The sequence below is a fragment of the Nannospalax galili genome, unplaced genomic scaffold, assembly GCF_000622305.1.
Source record: "Nannospalax galili isolate Female #2095 unplaced genomic scaffold, S.galili_v1.0 scaffold769, whole genome shotgun sequence".
Classification (NCBI taxonomy): Eukaryota; Metazoa; Chordata; class Mammalia; order Rodentia; family Spalacidae; genus Nannospalax; species Nannospalax galili.
This window is the reverse complement of record NW_008360306.1, coordinates 396951-411447: the sequence shown is the minus strand read 5'-3', so window position 1 is coordinate 411447 and position 14497 is coordinate 396951. Positions and strand designations below refer to the sequence as shown.

Here is a 14497-nt window from a genome sequence, read left to right as displayed (position 1 = left end):
TGTGAGCTGTGTTGTTCTGGATGCAAAGGATCAGGAAGAGAAAAGGTCAGCCCTGCATCCCAGAAAGAGGCTAGAGGGTGGTGGAGGCCCAGGGAAGCAGAGGGAGGTGCGGGAGGGGCCAGGCCCAGAGGCAGTGCTCCTGGGGCCCAGAGAAGGCACTAGGTTGGTCTGGATGAAAAGGATCAGGAAGCAGTATTGGTTCCGAGCTGTGTTGTTCTGGATGCAAAGGATCAGGAAGAGAAAAGGTCAGCCCTGCATCCCAGAAAGAGGCTAGAGGGTGGTGGAGGCCCAGGGAAGCAGAGGGAGGTGCGGGAGGGGCCAGGCCCAGAGGCAGTGCTCCTGGGGCCCAGAGAAGGCACTAGGTTGGTCTGGATGAAAAGGATCAGGAAGCAGTATTGGTTCCCCAGGTGTCTGGGGTCCCAAGACAAGGAATGGGGCAGGACCCAAACTAGGAGGAGAGGCCAACGTGGAAGATAGGAGAGTGAATGAGGCTGGGGGAGTCAAGGTGCAGAGGGCACAATGGACTTACCCCAGAGAGAGGCCTGCGGGCAGGAGAGAGCAATAAATAAAATATTGTTTTAAAGAAAAGAAAGAAGACCCAAGGGTCCCTAAATCCCATCCCAGGAAGTTCCTAACTGGCTCTCTCCTCTTGGAATTGAAGGTACTTTGATCTGTTGTCCAAACTCCCCGAGGATCTGAAGAACTTTCACCCTGCCAAAAAGATCCTGGTGAAACTACAGAAGTTTGGGGAGAATCTGGACTTGAGGATCCGACCCCATGTCCTCCTGAAGGTGCTACAGGACCTGAGGCTCTGGGAACTGTGCTCTCCAGACATAGCTGTGGCCATCGAGGTGATTACCATACCTTTTTATTATACAGTGCCTCATTCTGTCGTCTCTCATATCTAGGGCCTACTCAAGTGAAGGGAACCAAATGAACAAAATTAACAAAGACCCTGACCTCTTGGAGCTCATATTCTAGTTGAAAATGGATTGTCACGTGACTGGATGTTCAACTTTAGCTCCATGGGTCATTGGAGTCTACTTAAATAGTACTCCCTGAGTCTCAAGGGTCAAGAGGAGACATAAGGAGAATTCCAAAGTGTGCTGTTGAAAATGTGGTCCATGGACCAGCAGCATGGACCTCACCTGGGTGCTTGTGAGAAGTGTGGACCCTCAGGCTCCACACCAAATCTGCCAACTCACAATTGGCATGTTAATGGGGCCCCAGGTGTGTTGCATACATCATGAAGTAGAGGAATTATGGTTTAAAGTAAATTAAGGAGGACCTATCTCAACTGGGAAAGGTGACATGTAAGCTAAGACTTGAATGGTGAGAAGTCAGACTCATGTAGAGACAGGGGAAGGATGGATCAAAAAGGGACAGTAAGTGCAAAGGCCCTAGAGCAGGATATGGCCTGACTTGGAGAAATTCATTGCAAGTCAATGGATATGGCAGAAAAAGAGCTAGGAAGTGCCTAAATCAGCCTGAGCAGACTTGTGAAAGTCAAGGTGGACATTTAGGTCTCTATCTCAAGGGTGCTAAGGAGCCACTAAAGGGCTTTCAATGGTGTTCACCATCATCATCATCCCTTAAGGCTTAAGACATCAATTTCATCAACAGTAAAGAGTCCACAGAGAAGGATAAAGATTCTTGTAGAACCAGACATAGTGATAATCTCAGCTACTCGGGTGCGGGGTGGGGGTGCTGAGATAGAAGGCTAACAATTTCAAGGCCTGCCTGGGCTATAGGGTGAATACAAAAACATTTTGGTCAACTTAGCCAGAACCTATCTCAAAGTCAATAGTGAAAAGCTCAGTGATGGAGCACTTGTATAGCATGTGTAAAGCCTGACTTCAATTCCCAGTACTTTTAGAAAATGGTTATGGTGCATCCTTAACTTAGAGAGAGAGAGAGAGAGAGAGAGAGAGAGAGAGAGAGAGAACATGAGTGCAGATGTCCACTGAGGCCAAAGAATAGTGTTAGATCCCCTGGAACTGGAGTTACAAGCAACTATGAGCTTCCTGACGTGGGTGCTAGCAGATCCTCTGCAAGAGCAGTACACACTCTTGACCACTGAGCCATCTCTCTAGCTCCTGCATCTTTAATTTTATCAGATGCCATATGTATATTTTAATAGGAACATCAATGACTCCAGAAAAAGGAAGTGATTCAAATGGTGGATTTTTAAGACTAGACAAGCTTGGAAATCCTTGCGTATTTGTGCCAGGTTTACCCCTCCACAGGATGACCTTGTGGGGATGTGTGCACAGGACAAGATCAGGAGTGGTGAGGAGGTGGCCCTGGGGACCAATTCAGATGTCTAGCATCTTCTCTACACTCTATGAGGCTCCTTTAGGAAAATCTCTGCCAGACTAAGGACAAAGGCTACTTTGAAGGCATAATTCCACCTCGCCACTTGCCACTTGTGGAACCAGCTCTCACCCACCAGTTATGGGGGTACATGGAAGAGACAGTTATTGAGCAATAAGGAGGGAAGAGCTAGGTATACTCTTTTCCTGAAGTGGGCTCACAGGCTTGGTGGTTAACACTTACCATGCCCCTGGCAAGGAGAACATGGCATAATGTCTGACAGCAGGAGTCTGCATGAAATACTAGGTTTTGTGTCAGATCTGTCATTCTCAAAGGAGTCTATGAACAAAAAAAATTAATGATAAATGACTTTATAAAAATGTTCATGACATTTGCAGGAAAATGCATGGAATTGGAGATCATCATATTAATTTAATAAGCCAGACTCAGACAAATATCACATTTTCCTTCATATGTAGAACCTAGATCACACACACACACACACACACACACACACACACACACCATGAAAATATAATGGGGGTACTACTGGGAAATAGGAAAGGAACTAATGAGAGTAGGGACAAGAGAGGGTAATGAATGGCTACTGTCAAAGTACATGATCTACTTGTGCAAAAATGTCATTGCTTCATTCAGTGAACATACACTAATAAAGACCTTAAGATATTAAGAAGTAGAAAGGGGGGCTAAAGAGATGGCTCAGTGTTTGGGAGCACTGACTGCTCTTGCAGAGGACCTGAGCTCAGTTCCCAGCACCCACATGGGGGCTAACAACTATCCGCAACTGCAGTTCCAGGGGATCTGATGCCCTCTTCTGGCCTCTTCGGGCACTGCGTGATACATGTGTATTTACATACATGCAAGGAAAACATTCATACACATAAATATAAATAAATGTTTTTTAAAAGGCAAAAAAAAAACTGTGTCCAGCTGGGTTTTCTTCCTCTCCTCAAATTTCCTTGGGTCAATAACGAGATGAATCTTAAAAGTATCTTGCTGAACCAGGAAACTGGAGAGGGAGTCCTTTTCCCAAAAGGACCAGTCTGGACTGATACCCTAAGTATTATTACAGGTTGGTACAAAAAGAATTGGAATTTTGGACAGTGACTCTTAAGTCATTATAAATCAGCTCAAACATGTTTACAAACCAAAATTGGAACCATTACAATCAGCACACTTTTTGCCCAAAAGACATGTTTGTTTTTCCTGTCATGTAAAAACCCATGCTTTGAGATTGGAAAGCATTACTTGCACCATGCTGGCTGTGGAAGCGGTTTCCTTGCAAAAAGCTGTTGAGATGATTGAAGAAACAGTAGGCAGTTGTCCAGCGGTCAGATGAATATGGTGGGTGAGTTAAAACCCCATAACCCAATTCGTTCAACTTTTGAAGCATTGATCTGTTGGTCAGTGTTGGCTGTAGGCATTTCATGTGCTGGTGCCTCTCATCCGTTTGCTGACTACACTTCTCAAACGTAATCATTTCACCAGGACTCAGAAATCTGTAATGAACCAGACCAGGAGCAGACAAGCAAGTGGTGACCATGACTTTTTGGTACACATCTAGCTTTAGGAAGTCCTTTAGAACCTCTTCTGGATCCAACCTCTGAGCTGGTCATTGACCAACACTGTCCTATGCTATCCACTTTTCACTGCATGTCACAATTGAGAAATGGTTTGTTGTTGTGTAGAATAAGAGGACAATAGTTCAAAATAATGACCTTTTTATTTTTGGTTAACTCATGACCCCCACACACACTTATTGGGCTTTGTCACTTTGCTGATTTGTTATAAGATCCATGCCAAGCTCTTTGGCAAGCTTGTGTGCGGCGGGAAGGGACTGGCTTCAATGATTGCTACAATTCATAGTTGTCACCTCACACAACCAGCCATGAGGATTCTTATCTTCTGGGTTGTCATCTCCTTTGCAAACTTCTTGAATCACCACTGCACTGCACATTCATTAGCAGTTCCTGGACCAAATGTGTTGTTGGTGCTGTGAGTTGTCTCCAGTGCTTTACAACCCATTTAGAACTCAAATAAGAAAATCATTCAAATTTACTTTTTGTCTAACCTCATTTCCGTGGTATAAAGTAAACAGCAAGTGAGAAAACACTAGCACAAGGAGTGTGTATTGGAATGATGTCTAATGTAACCCCATTTACTTAAGAATGTATTCCAATATCAAATAACAAATGTCAGCAATGTAAAAACCACAATTATCTTTGCACCAACCTAAATATGAATGCCTGAATCATTGAAGCATCTGGAGTCTCAATCACCAAGTCTTCTGGGATGTCAAGGAGAGGGTGGGGAGGGGTTGTAGTCCAGCTTGCAAATCGAATTCAGAGAGTGATACTATATTTAACCTACAGTTTGTACGAGAACACATCATCCACATGCCCCAAGAAGATTATATAAACTGGCTACAGAACCGGGTCAACATGCCCATCCGGCCCCACACGGCCCTGATATAGTGGGAGCCTTCTCAGTGGACAAGAGCAAGCCAGCATCATGTTCCTCAGTCCTGCCCGCGCTGTTGCTTCCTGTCTACTCTCATGGACGGGCATCATGGTGCAGTAAGATCATCTGGAAAGATGGACTGGCTTCTAGAAGTATTTTAATCAGAGATGCTATTCCCATATGACCCTCCCCTCCCATCAGGTTCCCAGTCTCTGTTCACTGTTCCACCTAAGTCTACCTGCTTCTCCAGATTTCTTCACCCTATGCCTTTCCAAATTCCTGGATAATAAAATTGATCTGGATGTTTGATGTCTGACTGGGGAAGAGGTTAAGCTGTGGCATTTGGGTGTGGTATTCAGGTCTTCATAAGAACAAGTTATCATTTGTTGAGCTTCTGTGATCAGATGCTTTGCTTGTATAATATCATTTAAGAATTCACAATAACTTGCTTTAGTGGATGCTAATGATATCCCTATTCTATACTATTGGAGCTGGAATGTTACTTTTGATATTGTTTTGGATGGGTGGATAGATGGATAAATGGATGAAGAGATGAACAGTGGGAGGAGGATGGATAGAGGGGTTGATGGAAAGTGATGAATAAATGAATGGGTGGATAGAGAGATGGATGGATGGACAGATGGATAAATGGATAGATGGATGGATGGCTGCAATGCACATAGAGAAGTGATGTGTATGTATACATAAGTTATGTCTGTGCACATGCATGTGCAGGTTTGCACACCCATGTCAGCACATGTGGAGCCCAGAGGTTGACATTAGTACGTCTTCCCATTCCATGGATCAAAGTGGTTAAAATAAGATGTGAGAAGAGAGAGGAGACAGGAAGAGATAGGACCCCAAGGACAGAATCACAAAGCATGGAGCAGCCTGGTCACAATGTGACATCTACCAATGAGCTGCTCTGTTCGAGACACTGTACAAGATGCTTGACATGGATTACCTCACTACATCTCCACAACCCTTGCAAGGCTAGCTCTTTTATTTAAATATATTGTGTGTGCATGTGTGCATGTACGTGTGTGTGTGTGCATGCGCACGTGCACATGTTCATGCAGGTGCATATCTGTGGAGTCCAGAGGTCAGTATTGAGTGTCTTTCTCCATCACTGCCCAACTTATTTTCTGAAATAGGATTTCTCACTGAACTTGGAGTTTGCCAATTCAGTGAGGCTGACTGGCCAGGAAGCCTTCAAGATTCTCCTGCCTCTGCTTCCTCACCACTAAGAATACAGGCACATGCTTCCATGCCTAGCTTTTTTACATGCATGCTAAGGACCTGAATTCAGTCCACAGCAAGCACTTTACTAACTGAACTATCTCCCAAACCCCTACATTTATTTTTAACTGATATGTAATTGCATAAACATTAAAACTGCATATGTTGTTACCATGAGATGTTTTAATGCATCTACACATTATATAATGTTCAACCAGGATTAACATCTCTCCTCAAAGATTTATCATTTGCAGTGAAAATGTTCAAAATCCTTCTTTCTAGTCTTTTGAAACACACACTGCATATTTGTACCTATAGTTTTTGTAAGTATACAATGGTTCCCTAAAACATCCTGCTCCTATCTAATATCCAGCTGTGGCGTGGAACCGCATTGATCCACCTGCCATGCTCAATGAACTGTGGCTTCCCTACACCCACTGTTGCCCTGCCCCACCAAGTCCTCATTTTCATACAAGGAGGTCATGACAGTCTTGAGAATTGTGTTCAAGGAATAGCTTTAATCATGTGTCTTGCCAGTGTTAAAGTTGATACATGTGCACTGCTCTCCTTGGTCGATGTTCACAGCAACTCTTTAAGGTTGGCATTAGTACAATACTCATTTTATAATTAAGCATATGTAGACTTATGATTGTTTGCCAACAGTCACATAGTAGGTATGTGGCAAAGTCAAGTCTAGAATGAGATCTGTCTGGGTCCAGTACAGAAAATATTCTGAAATCACAAGATTTCCTCCTCCCTCCACTCGCAGCACCTTCTCAGTCTATTTCTCAGAACTACAGCCCCATCTAGTGGTCTCTGTTAGTGTTACTCTCCCACCATGTCCTTCAGCAAAATGTAACCACCCTGCCATAAAAGGCAGCAACTATTAACAGTAACTGGGCTAATCTGCTCAGACAAGAAGTAATTTCCTCAAACAATCAAAGACTTTTATTACTAAAATATACTGGGAACAAGGGATGGAAACACATCATCCCCTGCTCCAGGGAGAAATATTTTTGCAGTGAATAGCTTCATCAGAATCCTAGTTGAGCAGTGACCATTATAAAAGTCACTGTCCCCTTACTCTGACCAACCCATCTGAGTGGTTGCTATGAAAGTTTCTAAAGCAGAATTTTCCCTAGAGAAACTTTTTCAGTGAAGAACAAAATAATAGGTATCAACTGAATTTTCATTTTGTACATACAGTCCTTCTATGGTTTTTTATTTGTTTTTATTTGTTTTTATCACAGGATTTCAAGTAGTTCAGGCTGGACTTGAACTCTCTATATATCAAAGGATGACCTTGAATTCCTGATCCTCCTGTTTCTAAGTGTTAGGATTACAGGTGTGTACCACTATGTCCAGCTCTACAGCCCTTTTTAAAGTGTCAAAACTATTCTTAGGTTGAAAGGCATACAAGAGTAGACCAAAGGTTAGATTTAGACAAAAGTCATAGTTTGGGGACTCCTCCTTGAGGGTAATTAAGAATGAAGATGAATTTCCTAGTCTTCCCTGAAAGAATAGACAGGGAATTCTGATAAAAAAAAAAAAGTAACATGTTAAACATTTAAAGATATTTGGGGGCTATTCATAATATTTACTGTCTTTGGTTGGGAAATGTGTGTATAGGGTAAACTTCAAGCAGTGCAAAAGAATAAATCTTACCCCCTCCAACTCTCAGATCCCACTCCCGCTGAGAGAAACAGTGCTATGTACTTAATAACCTAGGGATCTTTCCGGGGATGTTCTGTGCATGTATCGGCAAAAGGATCTTAATGAACGAGTTAGCATGATGCATGTCTGTGTCATTACCACATGACAAGCATTGCTCTAAATGTTTTGCATTTTAATCTCTTTACTCTCAAGAAGAAGATATTCTGATCTCCCACTTTATGGTGGAGGAACCTGGGGTTACAATAAAGCTGAGAGAGCATGTCCAAGACTATGCATTTGAAGTCTACTGTTCTCCCTTTAAGGAACGTGGTAAGCCTGTGCACCAGCCTCCTTGTTCATTTGTGGTGATGGTGGTTGCGCTCCCATCTCTCTACATTGTATGGAGGAAAGTCTCAGAAGCATCAGTGTCGTACTAAAACCCGCAGCCACACTCTCATCCCTTTCCTTGACATTCATTCTAATGGACACAAGCACAGGGGGATGCTGGGCCAAAAGTTTCAACCAGTTATAAATAATGGTGGTACATGCCTTTGATTCCAGCACTCAGGAGGCAGAGTCAGGTGGATCTCTGTGAGTTCAAGGCCAGCCAGGGTTACATAGCAATATTCTGCCTCTCACAAAAAAGAATGGTAACAATAAAAGTCCAAACTGATCTTTTTTAAAATATGTTCTTTGGTCATTTCACGCATGAATACAGTGTGTGCTCTGCCTTGTTTCCATTACTGTGATAAACAGCATTACCAAAAGCAGCTTGGGGAAGAGAGGATTTAGTTCAGCTTATACTTGTAGGCAACAAGTCCATCTTTGAGGGCAGTCAGGGCAGGAACCTGGAGGCAGGAACTGAAGACGAGACCATGGAGGAACACTGCTAACTGACTTGCTCTCCTGGGCTTATGCTCAGCCAGCTTTCTTTTTATATAGTTATTTTTATTGAATTTTTGCAAATTTCATACAGTATATCTTGATCCTATTTAGATTCCCTCCCCCACTGCACCCCCTTACTAACCCTCCACCCAATTTCATATATATGAACTTCATATACATATATGTGTGTGTGTGTGTGTGTGTGTGTATATATATATATATATATATATATGCATATAGAGTCAAATTTGTGTCTCCAAATGCCCTTCGGTGTAGTTTTATCCATTGGAGCCTGGTTAACTACCAAGAGTCTCACCCTTAAATGAGACTGACTCTCAGCCTCTCAACAGTCTTCGGTTGCCAATACATCCTCAGGTTAGAGTTTCTTATATACTTCCCCACGTCTATGCTGGGATTTTGTATGGCTTGAATTTACGTAGGACATAGGCATGCTGTTACCATTGCTATGAGTTCATATGAGCACTTGACCAACTACCTAGAGAACTCTGTTTACTTCCACTCATCCACCTCATCTGGCTCTTACAGTCTTTCCACCCCCCTCTTCTGCAATGATCCCTGAGCCTTGGGAAGCCGTTGTTTGATACAGGTGTCCTATTCAGGATAAGTAGTCTGCAGCCTTTTGTTCTCTGCAAGTTGACCAGTTGTGGTTCTCTGTGTTTGTCACTATCTGTTGTATAAGAAAACCTTTCTGCTGAGAGTTGAGAAATGCTTAATCTATGGGTATAACAATAAGCCATTAGGAGTCAGTTTAATACTATATCTGTTTAGCAGAATAATAGTATTGGGCTCTCCTGTATAGCCAATTACCTGTCTAGCCTGAGATTCCTAGGACTAATATCAGTGTCTGATATGGGTTCCATCCCATGAAGTGGACCTTAAATCCAATTAGAAAGTGGTTGGTTATTCCCATTATATTCATGTCACTGTTGGCGCCAGCAGACATATCTTACCAGGTCAGGGATCTGATGCCTTCTTAGGACCTCCTCGGGCATTGCATGACATGGGTGCACTTAACACACATGCAGGCAATACAGTCATACATATAAAATAATAATTTTTTAAGTTAAAGATCTGCTTTTAGAGATTGGAGTAAGTGTTCTATAAACATTCACAATGGGGTAAGATTCATGCTAAATTTTCTCTTCAGGTAGCTTGTATAGTACCTTCCAGCGCTACGAAAACTAGGCAGTAGAGACAAGGCTTTGAAGTCCACACCAGCTTGTTTGAAGCTCATGTGTGCATCGTCTTCAGCAATATGGTCTCACCATCAAGGTTTGGTGGATAACCAAGAACAGGCAATGGCCAGTATTGTTTGAGAGTCCATGGTATGCCTGGTCAATGGCTTCAAAAGAGGGAGTCCATTCTTGTCAGCCAGATTTCTTAGACAACCCAAGACCACCTGCCCAGGGGTGGCACTGCACACAGTAGGCTGGGCCCTCCCACATCACACAGTAGTCAAGACAATTCCCCACAGACATGGCCACAGGCTGATCTGATCTGAGAAATCTCTCAATAGCTACTCCCCCCTCCAGGTGACTCTTGGTCATGTCAAGCTGACAATAAAAACTAATCAGTGCAATGTTTTTGAACATATCTACCTACCAACTCCCCCAACCTCTCCAACTCCTCTCAAACATCCCTCCCCAACTCCTCCTGGACATGCCCTTATCCTCCCTCCAACTTATTTCTTCTCTCTCTTTTTAAAAACAATGCACTGAATCTAATTAGTGCTTCCCATATGGACATGGGTGTAGGGTGCTAGCTATTGGAGTATGAGAAGCCTACCATGGGCCACACTGCTGAAGAAAACTAACTCTCCCACTCCCAGTCACCAACTTGCCAGTAGCTCCTCAGGTAGAAATGGGGCCTCATGAGCCCCTGCCCTCTCCACATTGGAATGTTGACTGGCTTGATCTTATTCAGGTCTTATACTGACAACCACAACTACTGTGAATTCATGAGTGCAGTAGCATGTCATGCCCTGACATCTGGCTCTTAAAATCTTTTCACCCCTTCTTCCACTCCTTGGAGTGTGATATAGATGTCCTATTTAGGGCTAAGTACTCTGCAGTCACTAAGCACTCCAAAGTTTATACTTTTACTAGTGTAAGTTTAAATAAACTACAATCTGCTACATAAAGAAACTTCTCTGATGAGGGGTAAGAATTGCACTAGTCTATGGGTTTGGGGAAACCACCCCACCACCATCAACTATCCCACAATTGGTACTGGGCTTTGTGTTTGACAATGTGTGAATTGCCCAAGCTAATCTTAAAGCATCCCGCCATCACTTCCATCTTTACCCAGCACTACTCAGCTCAGCCTCACTTGCATGGTTGTCACTGAGTTCCCATCCCTGTTTGGGGGCCTGGAGAGAGTTAGGGAAAGCACTGTAGAGTAAGAATCTAATGGAATTGTCAGATACCAAGCTGGCATATCTACAAGATTGCTCTTCTCAGCAAAGGTCAGAGTTGATGGTATAAGCCTAGTGTCCTTAGACAAGCTGGCATACATCGTTCCCCCACTGACCTACCAGGTAGCTTAGAGTATCTCTGAGTCATCCTTTTTATCTTATACTTTTAAAAGTAAAAGACCTAGGGCTGGAGAGATGTCTCAGCAGTTAAAAACACTGACTGCTCTTACAAAGGACCTGGGTTTGATTTCTAGCACTCCTTGATGGTGCAGCTAACAGCCATCTGTAACTCTAGTTTCAGGGATCCAATGCCTTCTTCTGACCTCCTCAGGCATTGCATGACAAGGGTGCACTTACACACATGTATGCCATATACTCATACACATAAAATAATTTTTTTAAGTAAAAGACCTGTTTTTAAAGATTGGAGCAAGTTTTCTATAAACATGATAGATTTAAGCTTCCCCATCACTTGCCCCAAGGCAACAAATACCCCCTTCTTCCTTATCCCAATCCACTTTCCATGTTCTGATACAAATACCAACCCCCACAGCCCCGACATGGAACTATATCCATTACTCTTAGTGGTAATCAACAATCACTTCCCATTCTTTCTTTTTCTGAATCCTAATTTTGTTCAGCTGTCCACTTCTCTACATGTGAACCAGGGTAAAACTTGATTGTTCTAAATTCATATTGACAATGGCAGAGCACATTCTGGTATTTATTTACAGTCAAGTGATGCAGGTTTGCCAATGAGATGCAAGAGGAAGCTGCTTCTTAAAAACGGGCTGGAGACATAGGGGCTGGAGAGATGCCTCAACAGTGAAGAGCACTGGCTGCTCTCACAGAGGACCCAAATTTGGCTCCCAGCACTCACATGGCAGCTAATAACTGTCCTTAACTCCAGTTCCAGGGGTCCAACTCCCTTGTTTGACCTCCACAGGCATTGCATGGCATGGTGTATTTATATACACACAGGCAAAACACTCATAGACATCAAATTTAAAAAGTTTTTTAAAAAAACAGATTCAAGGGGAAACAGACCCACTGTAGGTTCTGCCAGCTGTTCTGAACTGTACAGGCTTCTTGCTGCCAATAGGGTGCAGGTATAGGAGAGCTCCTTGGTTGGAGGCCACATAACCTCTCTTTGTCAGAGACAGTTAAGTCTGGATTCTCCAGCACGTGAATTTTAAAGTGCTCTGTTACAGAAACCCAGAACAGTAACTTCTCCTCTTTCAATATCTGCTCTTTTAGTGCCCATCAGAATGACAGCTCCCTCATTCACAAATCTCAGAGAAAGCCTTTGCACTTCACAGCATTGTACCAAAAGAAATCCAGTTTTGTTATATGGAGGGCTCCACAAAATGCAGCAACGTGTGTCATGAATGACAAAATAGACCCTGCCAAAACCCTTCAGAGAGGGGCAGCTCTGAGGTTACCAAGGAGTTAGAGGCAGGGCAGGGGACTTAAAACAGTGTAAGGTCCTTTATGAGATGGAAACATCGTCAGCCCCAAAGTCTAGGTGTAGAGTTGATAAGGAAAACCTAGCAGCTGGAGATTTACATTGATTTTAAGAAGGTGTTGAGGGTTGACAAGATGGCCCAGCAAGCCTGGGTTCAGTCCCCAGGACTCATATGGTAGAAGGGGGGAACTGACTCCCAAAGTTGCCCTCTGACCTCCACATGAGAACTATGGCAGGCATACAGCCACACATACCCACACATGCACGCTAAAAAATAACCAAAAATTCTAAGGTGTCAAAAGAAACAGGTATGAGAAGGAAGTGAAAATAGTTCATAATGAATAGACAAGTTATGGAGGTAGCAAGTGGGAGCAGGGAGCTAGGACAGAGGGTTGAAATCTGGTGGGTGGGAGCTAGGCAATTCTTGGTTATTCATATAGCAGTTAACCCAGTGAGATGTTATCACCTTACTGGACCTTGAGTATGTGTAGAGTACCTACCACATACCATACCACATGAGAGCGGGTAGAGGCATAAAGATAGTGCCTCTCTTCCAAGCATCTGCAAAAGGACTCTACGGTGGTGCTGTGGTAAAGACAGAAAGTTCGGGTCTTAGCTATGCTCCCACTAGTTATGTGGCCTTGTCAGGTATCTGTCAAGTGAAGATACCACTAAAGAATCCATAAGAAAGCCAAAGATAAGTCTGAGCAATGTCCTTCCCAAACTCCCAGCCCAGGAAATCATGGCTAAAATAAAATGGCTGCTTCAAATAACTGAGTGTTGGAAGTAATATGTTACCCCCAAATAAATACCCAAAACACAAGAGCACCATAGTACTGAGTCTTATAGAGAAGTAACTTTCAACAGATTTTGAACTTCTAGGCCTTTTGTCTAAAATATATCTTGATAGCCTCCAAAACAAAAATAAGTACACAAAAAGAGCTGCGGTGGTTTGTTGGAACAGCAGACAGAGGAGTTCTGCCCTGGTACTAACCAGAACTGAGACCAGAACCCTGCAAACCACCCCCCAAAAAAGAAAGCCTGGGCGTGGCATCCAGCTCACAGTGAGAACTCAGTGCATGTCAGAATGACAACAGTGGCAGCAGACAAAGAAAGTGGCATGAATGGAGTAGATGGTGGAGCCACCTCCCCAGTTGTGAAAACTGAGGAAGGCACATCAGTCAACATCCTCATGATGCATTAGTATTTGATTCTGACTAATTGAACCCTGAGTCTTTCCATCACTGCTTCTGAAAACATGAAGACCAAGGAAAGCCTAGGTCATATGATCACATCCCTGCTACAAGAAAGACATATATCTGGTTTTAGCACCTTCTATAACAGGGAGAATATTAGCCCACGAAATGAAAGATTTGAAAGGAAATGGACATGGATTCTAGACAAAAAAAAAATGACCAAGAGGACATCCCAACCCATATCTCACACTTTAGCAATGAGGAAACTGAGACATGCAGAGGCAAGATTTTCCAAGATCACAAGCTTTAGGAAGAGAAAATAGGGCTGGAATTAGGAAGTAATTGGGTTCAGGAGGAGAGCCCAGAGCAGGTCTTTGATGGGGTATGAGAAGAAGAAGCTGAAAGCCTCAGCCAGAGTTGGGTCTAGATATCGTGTCAGCAAAGAAGAAAGTGACTAGCAGACCTGACTGATCTCCAGGTCTGGGGAGAAGTTAGAATGCTGTCCTAGTTTCTTTTCGATTGCTGTGACAAAACACTCTGACCAATACCAACTTGGGGGAAAAAAGGCTCTATTTGGCTTGCATCTCCCAAGTCACAGTTTATCAGGGAGCCCGAGGTAGGAACTCAGGGCAGGAACCTGGATAGGCAGGAGCTGAAGCACGGCCATGGAGGAGCACTGCTTCCTGGCTTGCTCCCCTTGCCCATGCTCTAGCCTGCTTTCTTATAGAATATAGAACAACCTGCCCAGGGGTGGACCACCCACACTGGGCTGGGCCCTCCCACCTCACTCAAAAATCAAGAAAATACCCCATAGACATGGCCATAGGCCAG

General features: G+C 43.5%; 1 protein-coding gene across 1 annotated transcript in view; it reads left to right on the top strand.

The window, feature by feature from the left end:
• Ccdc60 (coiled-coil domain containing 60) overlaps positions 1-5096 on the top strand; it is a 144910-nt gene extending 139814 nt beyond the window's left edge. Inside the window, exons 13-14 of the mRNA XM_008824427.2 lie at positions 662-851; positions 4707-5096. Coding sequence (XP_008822649.1) covers positions 662-851; positions 4707-4808 — 292 coding nt within the window. The 3' untranslated portion in view covers positions 4809-5096. The remainder of the gene's footprint in view (positions 1-661; positions 852-4706) is intronic.
• Positions 5097-14497: the final 9401 nt, after the last annotated feature.